The sequence below is a fragment of the Ranitomeya imitator genome, chromosome 6 (genome assembly GCF_032444005.1).
Source record: "Ranitomeya imitator isolate aRanImi1 chromosome 6, aRanImi1.pri, whole genome shotgun sequence".
In the NCBI taxonomy this organism is placed as follows: domain Eukaryota; kingdom Metazoa; phylum Chordata; class Amphibia; order Anura; family Dendrobatidae; genus Ranitomeya; species Ranitomeya imitator.
Genome location: NC_091287.1, coordinates 28,697,739 through 28,711,814, shown reverse-complemented (window position 1 = coordinate 28,711,814; position 14,076 = coordinate 28,697,739). Strand labels below are relative to the sequence as shown.

Genomic DNA, 14,076 nt, shown 5'->3' with positions numbered 1-14,076 from the left:
TTCCCTGGTGCTCATAATCACTGAGTGATCGTTTCCACGTTGCCTGGTGCTCATAATCACTGAGTGATCGTTTCCACTTTCCCTGGTGCTCATAATCACCGAATGATCGTTTCCACTTTCCCTGGTGCTCATAATCACCGAATGATCGTTTCCACTTTCCCTGGTGCTCATAATCACCGAATGATCGTTTCCACTTTCCCTGGTGCTCATAATCACTGAGTGATCGCTTCCACTTTCCCTGGTGCTCATAATCACTGAGTGATCGCTTCCACTTCCCCTGGTGCTCATGATTACTGAGTGATCGTTTCCACTTTCCCTGGTGCTCATAATCACCGAGTGATCATTTCCACGTTCCCTGGTGCTCATAATCACTGACTGATCGTTTCCACTTTCCCTGGTGCTCATAATCACTGAGTGATCGTTTCCACGTTGCCTGGTGCTCATAATCACCGAGTGATCATTTCCACTTTCCCTGGTGCTCATAATCACCGAATGATCGTTTCCACTTTCCCTGGTGCTCATAATCACTGAGTGATCGTTTCCACTTTCCCTGGTGCTCATAATCACTGAGTGATCGTTTCCACGTTGCCTGGTGCTCATAATCACTGACTGATCGTTTCCACTTTCCCTGGGGCTCATAATCACTGAGTGATCGTTTCCACGTTCCCTGGTGCTCATAATCACCGAGTGATCGTTTCCACTTTCCCTGGTGCTCATAATCACCGAGTGATCGTTTCCACGTTCCCTGGTGCTCATAATCACTGAGTGATCGTTTCCACTTTCCCTGGTGCTCATAATCACCGAGTGATCGTTTCCACTTTCCCTGGTGCTCATAATCACTGAGTGATCGCTTCCACTTCCCCTGGTGCTCATGATTACTGAGTGATCGTTTCCACTTTCCCTGGTGCTCATGATTACTGAGTGATCGTTTCCACTTTCCCTGGTGCTCATAATCACCGAGTGATCATTTCCACGTTCCCTGGTGCTCATAATCACTGACTGATTGTTTCCACTTTCCCTGGTGCTCATAATCACTGAGTGATCGTTTCCACGTTGCCTGGTGCTCATAATCACCGAGTGATCATTTCCACTTTCCCTGGTGCTCATAATCACCGAATGATCGTTTCCACTTTCCCTGGTGCTCATAATCACTGAGTGATCGTTTCCACTTTCCCTGGTGCTCATAATCACTGAGTGATCGTTTCCACGTTGCCTGGTGCTCATAATCACTGACTGATCGTTTCCACTTTCCCTGGTGCTCATAATCACTGAGTGATCGTTTCCACGTTCCCTGGTGCTCATAATCACCGAGTGATCGTTTCCACTTTCCCTGGTGCTCATAATCACCGAGTGATCGTTTCCACGTTCCCTGGTGCTCATAATCACTGAGTGATCGTTTCCACTTTCCCTGGTGCTCATAATCACCGAGTGATCGTTTCCACTTTCCCTGGTGCTCATAATCACCGAGTGATCGTTTCCACTTTCCCTGGTGCTCATAATCACTGAGTGATCGTTTCCACTTTCCCTGGTGCTCATAATCACTGAGTGATCGTTTCCACGTTGCCTGGTGCTCATAATCACTGACTGATCGTTTCCACTTTCCCTGGTGCTCATAATCACTGAGTGATCGTTTCCACGTTCCCTGGTGCTCATAATCACCGAGTGATCGTTTCCACTTTCCCTGGTGCTCATAATCACCGAGTGATCGTTTCCACGTTCCCTGGTGCTCATAATCACTGAGTGATCGTTTCCACTTTCCCTGGTGCTCATAATCACCGAGTGATCGTTTCCACTTTCCCTGGTGCTCATAATCACCGAGTGATCGTTTCCACGTTCCCTGGTGCTCATAATCACTGAGTGATCGTTTCCACTTTCCCTGGTGCTCATAATCACCGAGTGATCGTTTCCACTTTCCCTGGTGCTCATAATCACTGAGTGATCGTTTCCACTTTTCCTGGTGCTCATAATCACTGAGTGATCGTTTCCACTTTTTCTGGTGCTCATAATCACTGAGTGATCGTTTCCACTTTCCCTGGTGCTCATAATCACTGAGTGATCGTTTCCACTTTTTCTGGTGCTCATGATCACCGAGCCCATTACATCCCATTTGGTCACACACACTCTGTATTTTCCCATCTACATCCCCTTGATGAATTTTTTGCTGTGCAAGTAATTATCTGTATTTAGTAGATTTTGAGCTGTACAACCGGATCTATCAGCAGATTATCAGCGACACTTATTTACTGCACCTTCCTTTCTCATCCGTCAGGAAGCATTTACTTACACTTTACAGCCACTTCTGAGAATATCTCCACCTCAGATGCCTCCGTGACATTGAACGTTTCCATTTTTTTGACTATTGTAATATTTTCCCATGCATAACAGAATGAGCTCATTTCACACAGATTCATCGTAACTAAAGCGGACTATGAAATGAAATAAACATCAGTATAATTTTAGCCTAATGGATTTATCATCCAGTTTCTCCTGCGCCGTCCTGCTCCCTTGATAATTTCTGTCAATTGCATATTCTCGAAAAAAAAACCATTCTGCATGGTAATCAAAACCTCATTAAGCCTATCGTCGGGTATCCATTCACACTTTCACTGACACTGCATGCTGGGAGTGGTAGTTTTACCACAGATTACTGACACTGCATGCTGGGAGTGGTAGTTTTACCACAGATTACTGACACTGCATGCTGGGAGTTGTAGTTTTACCACAGATTACTGACACTGCATGCTGGGAGTAGTAGATTTATCACAGATTACTGACACTGCATGCTGGGAGTAGTAGTTTTACCACAGATTACTGACACTGCATGCTGGGAGTGGTAGTTTTACCACAGATTACTGACACTGCATGCTGGGAGTGGTAGTTTTACCACAGATTACTGACACTGCATGCTGGGAGTGGTAGTTTTACCACAGATTACTGACACTGCATGCTGGGAGTGGTAGTTTTACCACAGATTACTGACACTGCATGCTGGGAGTTGTAGTTTTACCACAGATTACTGACACTGCATGCTGGGAGTAGTAGTTTTACCACAGATTACTGACACTGCATGCTGGGAGTAGTAGTTTTACCACAGATTACTGACACTGCATGCTGGGAGTAGTAGATTTATCACAGATTACTGACACTGCATGCTGGGAGTAGTAGTTTTACCACAGATTACTGACACTGCATGCTGGGAGTGGTAGTTTTACCACAGATTACTGACACTGCATGCTGGGAGTGGTAGTTTTACCACAGATTACTGACACTGCATGCTGGGAGTTGTAGTTTTACCACAGATTACTGACACTGCATGCTGGGAGTAGTAGTTTTACCACAGATTACTGACACTGCATGCTGGGAGTAGTAGATTTATCACAGATTACTGACACTGCATGCTGGGAGTAGTAGTTTTACCACAGATTACTGACACTGCATGCTGGGAGTGGTAGTTTTACCACAGATTACTGACACTGCATGCTGGGAGTAGTAGTTTTACCAAAGATTACTGACACTGCATGCTGGGAGTAGTAGATTTATCACAGATTACTGACACTGCATGCTGGGAGTAGTAGTTTTACCACAGATTACTGACACTGCATGCTGGGAGTGGTAGTTTTACCACAGATTACTGACACTGCATGCTGGGAGTGGTAGTTTTACCACAGATTACTGACACTGCATGCTGGGAGTTGTAGTTTTACCACAGATTACTGACACTGCATGCTGGGAGTAGTAGTTTTACCACAGATTACTGACACTGCATGCTGGGAGTAGTAGATTTATCACAGATTACTGACACTGCATGCTGGGAGTAGTAGTTTTACCACAGATTACTGACACTGCATGCTGGGAGTGGTAGTTTTACCACAGATTACTGACACTGCATGCTGGGAGTAGTAGTTTTACCAAAGATTACTGACACTGCATGCTGGGAGTGGTAGTTTTACCACAGACTACTGACACTGCATGCTGTGCTGGTAATCTTTGGTAAAACAACACTGATGTTTACACCACATGGCCCCAGACATGCCCACACACCTCACTCCTGGTTGTAAGCTTCTTCATTTCAGGAGAGAGCGTGTCAGGAGTGGCTCCGGTAACTACACAGCACCCCCGGTAACAGAGACAGACGCCACAGGACGGGCAGACCCGGCACCGTGTGAGGAGCATGAAGACTCCTCATCAGTGACTCCGAGCTCCTGCAGCTTCCGGATGCATCGGAAATAGGTGAGTGACATCACTAGCGGGGGCAGGGTTCAGGTTACCGATTAGACAAGTTCTGACAGTCATGTGACCTGTCCGTGCGTGCGCTGCTTTTGTAGTTTCTCCTGAGGCTGGTACAACTTCAGTGCAGTGCGAGAAAAGTAAGATCCCGGCTGGGACTGCGGGACAGAGTCTCAAATTCAGGACTGTCCCGCTGGATCCGGGACAGTTAGGAGGTCTGAATATGGTTGGAGAATACGGGCAGTGTGAACTGAGGCATTGCCCAAAGTATGCTGCATGTCAGTAATCAAGCCTGTAACGCTACAGCTCATGCCTGATGAAAAGGTAGAGGAAATACTCAAGCAGTTGGCCCTCATGCAGCAGCAGGAGCTGCAGTTTCAACGGCAACAACAAAAGCAACGGCAGCAGAGCAGGCGGCAACAAGAGCAAAAGCAGCAGGAGCAGCGGCAATTACAAGAGCAACGGCAGCAGGAGCAGCTCCAATTGCAGCAGCACAATCACCAGCAGCAGCAGAAAGTGAATGAGCTGATCCTGCAACAGATCACGGCTCTGCAAGAGACTTCCACACCAGCAACCACGTTCCATGTGGAGGCCCGGTGCAAAGTCTGGTTAGCGCTGAGGAAGATGAGTCCTGAGGATGATTTGGAGGCTTTCCTCACCGTGTTTGAATGCACAGCATAGCAGGAGAGCCTGCTGATGACCCAGTGGGCTGAAGTGTTGGTCTCCTTCCTGACAGGAGATGCCCAGAAGGCCTACCTGAACCTCAGTCGGGACAATGCCCTGGACTACGAGAAGCTGGGAGGTGAGATCCTTGCCCTACTTGGAGTTAATACATATGTGCTTACTCAGTGGGTTTACCAGTGGTCCTTTGCAGAGTCTCGTTCCACCAGGTCTCAGGTATATGACTGCTGCAGCTGGTAAAAAATGGCTCCATCTTGAGACCTTAACCCCTTTCCAGATGGTAGAGAGGGTGGTGGTCAACTGGCTGGTGAGGGCTCTGTCAGTAGCCATACAGCGTTGGGTGGGGCAAGGGGACACAGGCACTCTGGACTAGGTGGTGAGACTGATTGAGAAGTATACTGCTCCATTTCGGCTGTCACGGCGGGTACCGACAGCCCAGCAGCCTGCAAAAAAGTCCATGACCCTCTACTGGGGCCAATCAGAACAGAGCCCATACTGAGGGGGTATCCCAAAGTGAGAGTGACAGCAGACCCGTTTCCCCTAAATCGGCCTGAAGATCCAGTCATGCCGCAGCTATCAAGTGTTGGTGCCAAGGGCCCGGACATATGGCTTCCAACTGCCCCCTGACAGCTGAACCCAAGGACTGCAGGTATACTCACCGTACATCTATGTATGTGCAGCGCCCCAGAGACCTGGTCGTTGCAGTATGGCGCTCTGCCGCTAAGGGGAGCAGCGGTACGTCTGATGGCACTAAGGAGTTCTCCTGACCAGGCATCACCAGAACACATTACACTTCACACTCCGGCCACTAGGTGGAGAAAAAGGCTTTATTTATTGGGCCACTCCTCACACTGGTAAAACCAGGGGCTGGGGAGGAAGTTAGTGAGAAGCTGACTGGGTTGGAACCAGGCAACATCCCGTGGCAGGGGGTGTTGCGGGGAGAAGACACAGGGGGGTCCCTGTCAGGCATGGGAACCTGGCAGGTGCCTAGCGAACAGAACAGAACAGAACGTAACGGAACCGCGCCTGCACACCTTGCGGCGGTATCCTAAGAAAGAGACACGAAGGGAAGGATATTGTGGAACAGTGTAAACGAGATCAGCACAAAGGAGAGCCAGTAAGAGTCGTGCCGAGAGAGAAAGGCAACATCTTACTGAGGCGCGTAGTCGGTGGCCGGATCACCGTAGGAGTAACTGACTTCAGGCCTTACTTCAAATTCCGCTGGACAGTTAATCATAGGTTGGCTGTCTGCCTTCTACACCTACGAAGACATAGGGGGCAACATTGGGAGAGGGGCGTCTCTAGGGTCCCGGAAGACCTCCAAGCCTTCCCGTCATACGGGTGGCGTCCTAGCCATAACATACCTGGGGGACGTTAGAAACTAGTAACGTCTGGAACCAAAGAATGAGAGAGAGAGAGCTGTAGAGAACGAACGAACGAGAACAGCAGTTGTGAGGACTATTCCGAATGCTCAGCAGGATAGGACTACAACACACAGGCGCTAGTGGTAGGCAACGATTTCCATCTGTGAAGGAAACTCTGGATGTGCCCATCGGACCGGCCGGTCTCTGAGAGCCTTGTTAAACGTACTCTGTATTGAGGATCTTGAAGCCTTCAGTAAAGAGGTAAAGAGACTGCAACCTTGTGTCCTCGTTATTGCCTGCACCTCACACCATCACCATCAACCTTACTGGGAAGCCCTGGGGACATACTTCACCTGTGGGAAGGTATACCATCAAGCTGCCATTCCATCACCCCAGTGGACCCCATAGCAGCGTCGGTCACCCTGACTGAACACCACAGGTGGCGTCACGAACCCCTGACAGACTGTACTATCACCTTTATTGGATGCCCCTTAGCAGGGTCGCGGACCGGGTCTAGCCACCGTGACAGCCTCAGAACCGAACCAGAGAGGCCCGGTACCGAAACGCGTGGCCCTGTGTCTGGGGGCGACCCATATGCCCAGCCAGTCTGCACCACAATTACAGGCACTGCCGGCGGCAAACCCCAACTGTGCCAGGTACTCGTCAACAGGTACCAAATGGAGGCTCTCTTGGACTCGGGAAGCTTAGTGACTCTGGTACATGGATCCCTTGTTGCCAGGGACAACTCCAAGGGACAGAAAGTGAGGGTGGTGTGTATATATGGGGAACTCCAAGAGTACCTGACCTCGGAGGTTACTTTTCCCACACCGTGTGGAGAGATGAAACATGTGGTGGGAGTGGAGAAGGCCCTTCCATATGGGACTGTGCTGGGAAGAGACTTGCCCCTATTCTAGTCCCTGTGGGAGACCAGGGTTAACCCTCCCAAGCTAAATGTTTTTTCGGACGTGGAATCCGAAGATCCCGAGTCAGGGATACCTGCCGTAGGGGTCCCCAACCTAGGGACAGAGTGTAACCCCGATAGGTTTCTCCTAGAGGTATTGGCAGGAGAGGTCGAGGAGACCCCACCAATCCCTGAGCTGGAACTGTCCCCTGGTAAGTTCGGGACAGCTCAGGATCCCACTTTGACCCGGGCACGAGAAAGGGTGATAGAGATAAATGGAGTGGCTCAGCAACCAGGTGCCGAGGTAGTTTTTCCCCTCATGGCTATCCACCAGGATTTATTATACAGGGTGGATAAAATCCAGGATGAGGTGGTGGAACAACTGGTTGCGCACCAATCCCACTGTCACGTGGTACTTGAAATGGCTCACACCTACATGCTGGGAGGGCACTTGGAGGCCAAAAAGACACAGAAAAGCATACTACAGCGTTTCTTTTGGCCTGAGGACTACGCGGAAGTCCAGAGGTACTGTGTCACTTGCCCAGAGTGCCAACTAACCTCACTCACCGCGAACTACCGTAGTCCATAGGTTTCTTTGCCTATCATAGAGGTACCATTTGACGGATAGCAATGGATCTGGTAGGGCCTATAGTGAAATCCGCCCGTGGCCATCAACATATTTTGGTCATAGTGTCCTATGCCACGCGGTACCCAGAGGTGATACCTCTCCCCCACACCTGGGCAAAACTAATAGCCCGTGAACTATTTGCCATGTTTTGTCACCTTGGGCTGCCAAAGGAGAGCCTCACAGATTAGAGGACTCCTTTTATGTCTAAAGTGACCAAGGAGCTATATAAGCTGCTCCGGATTAAACAGCTACACATGTTGGTGTACCACCCACAAACCGACGGCTTAGTAGAGAGATTCAATTAATCCATGCCTAAAAAGGTGGTCTCCAAGGAACGGGAGGGATTGGGACATGTTTTTGCCCTATCTAATGTTCGCTATCCATGAGGTACCACAGGCGTCCACAGGTTTTTCTCCGTTTGAGCTATTGTATGGCAGGCATCTGAGGGGGTTGATGGATGTAGCCAAGGAGACGTGAGAACAGGAGCCAACTCCGCATTGGAGTGTGATCGAGCACATGGCAAGTATGCAGGACCGGATTGCGGCCATCAGGCCCATAGTCAAGAGATCTAATGGATGCCTAGGCCGTGCAGAGCCACACGTATAATAAAAGAGCCATGGTCAGGACCTTTAAAGAAGGGGACCGGGTGTTGGTACTATTCCCACCACATAGAGTAAGCTCATGGCCAAGTGGCAAGGGCCATATGATATACGGGGGAAGGTAGGAGAAGTGATTTATGGGGAACCCTCTGGCACCAGCCAAGGAGACAGAAGGGGGTGAGGTTAAAATAAATTACGTTCTCACCAAATCTCAGCGTCGGGAGGCTCGGGTTCTGGTGCAACACAATACAGATGTATTCTCATAGCTGCCAGGGCAGACCTCGGTGATCCAGTACGATATTTTGACCGGGCCCCGGGTAATTGTATGTATGAAATCGTACCGGGTGCCAGATGCCCACAGGCAAGCCATAGTGGCCGAAGTGAAACAAATGCTTCAGTTGGGAGTCATCGAGGAGTCCTGGAGTGAGTGGGCTAGTCCCATTGTGCTAATACTAAAGCCAGATGGGTCATTACGATTCTGTAATGACTTCAGAAATTTAAATGAGGTGTCAAAATTTGACCTCTGTCCAATTCCCCCAGGTGGACAAGCTAATTGAGAGACTTGTTAACAGGTTCTATCCCTTTACTGGTATTTGTATATAACTAGTATTATTAAGCTGCGAGTTTTCAGCGGGCCGTCTTTTGGTAATTATTGTTACTTGTACCTTTCTACAGTACATGCACGGGCTTTATTATCTTGTTAGCCTCCATGGGTATTTTTTGTTCGGTTCTCCCCTACATTGTGAGGCACCATTGCTATTGTTTTTAAACAATCTTTTTGTTATAATTTATATTCCCTTAATAAAAGTAATTTTTTTATGCTCTAAGTGTTTATCTTGCTTGCCTTCCTTCACAAGTGTGAATAGGTAGGGTTGGCTATTTACAGATTTGTGTCTCGTGTTAAATGGATTTAGATTCTTCTGGTGCTAATGAGGTCAATGACCCTTTGTATGCTGGTCAGAAACATGTAGCTTCATTTCAGCTGCTTCTGATCTTATCATTACCTCTTCCTATAAAAACTAATCAGACCTTCTAGACCCTGCTGGTGAAAGATTTGATTTGTCTTCTTGTACTGTGTGTTAAAGCTAAGTGGTTGGAGTAGAGTTGTAATTGTGGTGATCTGTGGACTGCTGTAGTGCGTGTGTGTTTCTCTCCTGGTCCCTGTTCCCATTTTAGTTTATTCCTCTCTGTCCCTATCTCCCCCTATTATTGGTTAGTGCTTTTGTATGATACAGGAATTCTGCTATCCCTGTTTTGTCTTTGTGTCTTGTCTACCTTCCGTTTCTAACCAATGCCTCATGGGGTGGGGGAGGGGACAGACCAGGGTTTAACAGGAGCATAGTAAAAAGGGAGACTCGAGCCTCTCTACCTTCAAAAGTACTCCCAGGACAGTGATAGTTAGGGTCACAGTTCCAGAGGAGATTTGAGCCCCCTCCTCCTTACTGAAGACCGACACAGTGTAACAGTAAGGTGGGGTAGTACTATCACGGAGGTAACTCGCACGCATTCTGGCGCCGTACTACTTACTGCCTTCATCATTCTGCTTATCCTCATGTCAGGCCGCAGTGCTGACTCCTCATGCAGCACTTCCAAGTTGGCTACATATCCCTGATGTCTCCTTATGGCTATTGGGGAGCGTGCCCAGATCTTGCAGAAATTTATCTATGCTGTGTCCAGAAGGGTTTGTAGTGCCCAGCCCATCATTAACCACAAAGTGCTATATCAGGCAGTGTCACCCTCCCAGCTTTACCTGATCTTAGGTTCCTGTTTGCTGTTAGCATCTAGTTCCAGTCAAAATGTTTTGTTGTTTATCCCTCCTGTTTCTGACCCGACTTGTCTTTTCATCCTGCCTGATCTCTCTGCTCTTGACCTCGACTACGTATCCTGAACCTGTGTTGCCTGCCCTGACCCCCGGATCGTCTGACTACGCATCTGTCTCGCATCTCCTGTACATTGTATACTTGTTCTGACCGGTGGGTTAGCTGCTGCAGGTCTGGACACTGCCGTAGGGTAGCTCCTGGTGGCTATCCTGTGGCCCAAGCCTATCCCCACCATCAAAGGTGCTAGTAAAGAACAGTTGGCCACTTAGTCAGGCCCAAGGTCTGGATCAGTATTTGGGTTCTAGATCCATCTGTAGATTCTCCACAGACATATTAGAAGATAATAATGGTTGAGTTAAAAAAAAATGAACGGGGTGTCTTAAGATTGTGTAGGAAAGAGCTTCTCAACATTAACCTTTACTCAAACAAATCAAATCAAAGTGCCTCCAAGTATATGATTTTATAAAGTGATGATTGCTAAATATACATCACGAACCTAGCATGATTAACCCATGGGGACATCATATGTACTCTTTGGGGAACACACGCCACAGGATTGGAAACAAGGGCAAAGGAGATCCTAAATTGTCTTGACTGAAATGTTTTAAAACCTTCAAGCTCGTTTTTTTTGTTGTAGTTGGCCATCTAGATCTATTCATGGTACAGATAATCACAAAAACAAACCAAGCAATGACCAAGAGGAGTCATAATAGTGCATCATCTAGAGGGCAACGTGCAATGAGGTGACTATTGGTGGCTGCCCGGGGTCTTATGGTGACATAGGCAAACCATTGTTGGAAGTCATCTTGTGGAAAAGCATGTCTACCCTTACAGGAGTCCAAACAGACATCCCCATTATCTACAGTCGTTATGTTGGGGTACACAATTGTGAATAAATCCATTTCAATTAAAAATAAAATTTCTCAACATCTGCGGATGTCTGAGACATAATTGTATGGACGAGACAACAATTATCTATCATCTACGGGATCAAGGATGACTATAGCTCTTATCGATGCCTTATCAACCTTCCCATCCCCGATAAGATCCAATATAGGGTTTATATTATAGGATTTTCACTCGTTCATCATAGATTTTATTTCCAAAAATATTATCATGATATAAATGATAAGCTATTACTCCAATACACAGTACACTATTCTGTAGTCTATACGTACTATGATTCTTCCATATGGAATGAGAGTCTTACCCGGGTTAGATCTTGGGAGGGCCAGTAATTCCCTTCTGTCCAGTCCCTTTCTTCAGGCCATGCTTGTGCGGCTGCCAAGAAGAACACCATACACGCTACAACGATGTTCATTTTTAACAATCCGGAACTTCTCCGTCCTTCGGGTGGGAATATCTCTTTGAAAATACATTTGAAACATTTTATAATTAAAAAAAAAAAAAATTTGAACAATTGTTTGGAACGTTAAGGTTAAGTTCACACTTTGTATAAAATCTCCGCTGTGGATTTGGCCACATATCCGCATAGAAATCCACAAATAACAAACACGGATTTGGCTGAGGATTTCCCCCAGTGCCATTTATTTAATAAGGTGAAAACCGCAATGAAAATCCACATAATATTGAGATTTGATATCCGCACCATGTTTACACTTTCAAGCAGATTTTTTTTTTGGCATGGTCTGACTGGGATTTTGAAAAAAGCCATTGACTTGTATTGTACTTGAAATTTCGGCAGATTTTCAGTGCAGAATCTGCGACGTGTGAACTTAGTCTAGATTCTACAAACAGACACCCATCTCTTCTTCAACTCAGAGAAAAGTTATATATCAAATCAGTGAACATTCGTAGATTTATATGGACAAATACATTGTTACCAGTCTTCACTAAAAGGTGCCAACCCCAAAAGCTACTCTGGTAAAGGAAAATGCCTTTTTTTCAATTTTGTAATAAAAATCTCTTAACAGTATTTTAGGACCGACCATCCCAAAATAAATAAGGGGACATAGGCATGAAAAAAATAAAAAATAAAATTTCACCATCTCTTTTGAGTTAGAGTTTGCAGGAGGAGCAACTATTTTTGCTTAATATTTTTCCAAGAATAATGTCTATAATTAGAAAAATACTTTTGAAAGTTTTACAAATCTTCTTAATCTTCCACTACCCAATCTTTTAAAGCGCAGTTCAAAAATTTTTGTCTTAGTTTTTGCACATTTGAGCTAACAATTTTGAAAATTAGTTATCCAAACATATATCAGATTACAGTAAATAATAAAGGTTAGTAAAACTAATAATAATAAAAAAAAACAATTGCCAAAGAATGCAATTCTTTAATTTTTTTTTTGTGTTCCTAAGAATAAAAAAAAAATAAAGAAAAGTAAGTCAAGACCAAGACCCCAATGTGCTTTTAGTGCCAGGATCAGATCTTGTCCTGTAAAATCAGGATAACCTTTCTCAACTTTCATCATCTCTTGGGGAAAGGTTTGGATTCTGTGATTGGTAATAACTAAACAGAATGGAAAAAAAATGCTTTAAAAAAAATGGTAAAATTGTACAAAAACTCAATGGTAAACTATATAGTTGTTCGTTTTAATGGTTGTAAAGAACATAAAACATTCTATATTTGATTAATTCTAACCTAAAAATCCTAAATGGATGAAATACATATACAAAAAAAAATTTTCAAAAATGTAGAAAAAAAATAAAATAACTGAATTGACTAAAAAAAACCATAGCAAATACTAAAAAATAAATAAAAAAAACAAAGTTTGTACATGTCCTTTCTATGTGGGGTAATGAAACTTTATAGCTCTTGTGAAATTACAGCTCCCAGTATGTTCCTCTGTAACCCCACCGAAATAAAACCAGTCTGGATCTTCTATACTCACCGTGGAAGGCTGCCTTCCAGTGTAGGAAATGAGGGCGAATGACTCCGGGTGGGACTTTCTCGCTTTTTATATGACCAGATTTGTAAATTAGGCTGATTTGCCTAAAGCCAATAAACCCAAGAAGGTTTAATCAGAAACACGGAACAATAGAAGCTTCCGTGTTCTCCCTTCATTCAATATTTGATCAGCTCTTCTCTGTCGCCATCCTTGTCCTTTTTTAGGATTTTTTGATTTGCCCCATGTGTATGTGTTTCCAAAGTGGACAACTCAGCCAAGAAATCCAATTAAGAAGGGACGGACATCACGTCGAGACGGAATGACTTATTTGTAACAATAATACATGAAGTGCCCCCATTTTCTCCTGGTCCTATTGACTTATTAAAGTCCTCCGTGGAGGTCATGGATCAAAGCTTCGAAAGTCAACACTGCCACAGTGGTTCAGTTCTACATTCAATATATTGGGATGCGGAAGTTTCCATGGAAAAATCTACCTGGGGAGGTGGAAAGGTTTTGTGTTTCTGCATTACCAATTTTATAGGTGTAATAGTGCCCCACTAAAAAAAGAATGTGGATATAAGGGAGGAGGATATGATGTGTTTACCTTTAGAAGAATGACAGATGAAAAGGAAATTGGCCGCGCTCCGTACAGGCACCGCAGGCCACATCAAGGAAGTCTGATAGGCGACTATACATATTTAATTTGTGACTGCGCAGCCAGGAATAATATTAATGCTGCAACAATAAACACTCGAAATAATGTTCCCGAGGTCACAAAAGGATAATTCATATAGTGGCTGCTTAAGAGGCTCATTGTGTATCCAAGATACGTCTCTTACATAAAAGGAGAAGGAAAGTTTCTACATTGGTTGTTGCTTTTATTCCAGAGAACTGGTTAATGTCTAAATGCATAATGTCTATTATCTATCTATTATCTATCTATCGATATATCTATTATCTATCATCTATCTATTATCTATCTATCTATTATCTATCTATTATCT

At 45.3% G+C, this 14,076-nt stretch overlaps 1 protein-coding gene across 2 annotated transcripts in view; it reads right to left on the bottom strand.

The window, feature by feature from the left end:
• LOC138643547 (protachykinin-1-like) overlaps window positions 1-13,622 on the bottom strand; it is a 33,846-nt gene extending 20,224 nt beyond the window's left edge. Inside the window, exons 1-2 of one of the 2 annotated variants that reach the window (XM_069732438.1) lie at window positions 13,076-13,622; window positions 11,431-11,585 (exon numbers count right to left, since the gene is read on the bottom strand). In XM_069732438.1, coding sequence (XP_069588539.1) covers window positions 11,431-11,541 — 111 coding nt within the window. In that variant the 5' untranslated portion in view covers window positions 11,542-11,585; window positions 13,076-13,622. Of the gene's footprint in view, window positions 1-4,041; window positions 4,201-11,430; window positions 11,586-13,075 lie in introns of those variants that run through there. The other variant, XM_069732436.1, reaches the window with a different exon arrangement.
• Window positions 13,623-14,076: the final 454 nt, after the last annotated feature.